This window comes from Pistacia vera, unplaced genomic scaffold, assembly GCF_008641045.1.
Source record: "Pistacia vera cultivar Batoury unplaced genomic scaffold, PisVer_v2 Contig746, whole genome shotgun sequence".
Lineage (NCBI taxonomy): Eukaryota > Viridiplantae > Streptophyta > Magnoliopsida > Sapindales > Anacardiaceae > Pistacia > Pistacia vera.
Window position 1 is genome coordinate 240,576 of NW_022196608.1, and position 1,258 is coordinate 241,833.

Below are 1,258 nucleotides of genomic sequence, written 5' to 3' on the forward strand. Positions count from 1 at the left end.
CAATGAAGAGACAAAGTCAAACGGGAAATGAGAATGGCCCCATTCTCCACTATACTGATATTCCCAACTATGAATTAGATAAGAAAATCCATCCATGTCTCTATCATTTTCAACACTCCATAACCATTCATTGACAAACAAGATTCTTGCTTTTTTATAATTAATTTATAGACACAAAAAGGAACTCAACGGTCCAATTGTCACACCCTTTGCCCATCAAACCAAGAACAATTTTGAGCAATTTGGCTGAGAATATATGCTTTCCTAAACATATTTAATTTCTTTTTTTAAAATGTAGGTAATTTATTCTAAATTAATATTTCAAGGCTGCTATTTAGCTCAAATTATTCTATGTATAATTATATATCTCTCAATTTAAGACAAATTTAATATTTAACAGTGTTTCTTAATGTCTGGCAAGAAAAACTTAAAAAGAAAAATTATATATATATATATTCTTTATGGATAACCATCCAATAAATATATGATTATTCTCTTCCTTCCCACCCACTTCTCAATTTCCATTACTTTTTAGATCTGAAAACTTCACCAAAATTCACTCCATAAAATATGGAAGCTCTAATTTCCCAGTTCACTTTCCTCTCAGACCAATCGTGTCAAGACAAGAACTTCGATCCATCCAACATCGAAGACCTGATGAAGCTCTTCGAGATCGAAGCCTACAAGTCATGGGCCGCCCTCGAACTTGAGCAAGAAGAAGAAGCGAAAGAGGCCGAAACCTCCATGCAAAAAGCTGAAGAATATCTCGAATCGGTGATGGAGAGTTGCATGGACGAGTTCAGGAGATTTGAAGAGGAAACGGAGAGCATGTCAAAGAAGGAAATGAATAGCCTCGTTGAGAATGGTGAAAGGGCCAGAAAAATGGGGAAGTTGATGGAGAAAGCAGCCACAATTGCTTCAAAAAAATATATTGAAGCCGCCATGAATTCGGCTTCTGCTTCCATGAAATCAGCTTGGAAAGGAGTTTCTTCTAATAGGGTTCATCCTTCTTGATCTTTTTTTTTTTTTTTGGGGGTGGGTGGGTTTTCTTGCTTTGGTTATTGAGATGGCTGTAAAGGTCTTTTCACTTGTTTTTTTTTTTTTTTTACTAATATTCTCAAATATTATATGAAAATAATTTTCTGGTCTTTAAATATTTATTTATTTATTTTTATGTTTAATGATTGAACTTGATTAACTCAGAATTAATTGTAATCATGATGTTGTGGAAAGAGGATTTATTATTATTATATATTTA

At 33.1% G+C, this 1,258-nt stretch overlaps 1 protein-coding gene across 1 annotated transcript; it reads left to right on the forward strand.

Moving 5' to 3' along the window:
- The first annotated feature begins 252 nt into the window (after positions 1-252).
- LOC116115588 lies at positions 253-1,025 on the forward strand. Its single transcript, XM_031401722.1, has one exon. The coding sequence runs from the start codon at positions 571-573 to the stop codon at positions 1,012-1,014; it is 444 nt and encodes a 147-aa protein (XP_031257582.1). The 5' UTR covers positions 253-570; the 3' UTR covers positions 1,015-1,025.
- The last annotated feature ends 233 nt before the right edge of the window (positions 1,026-1,258 follow it).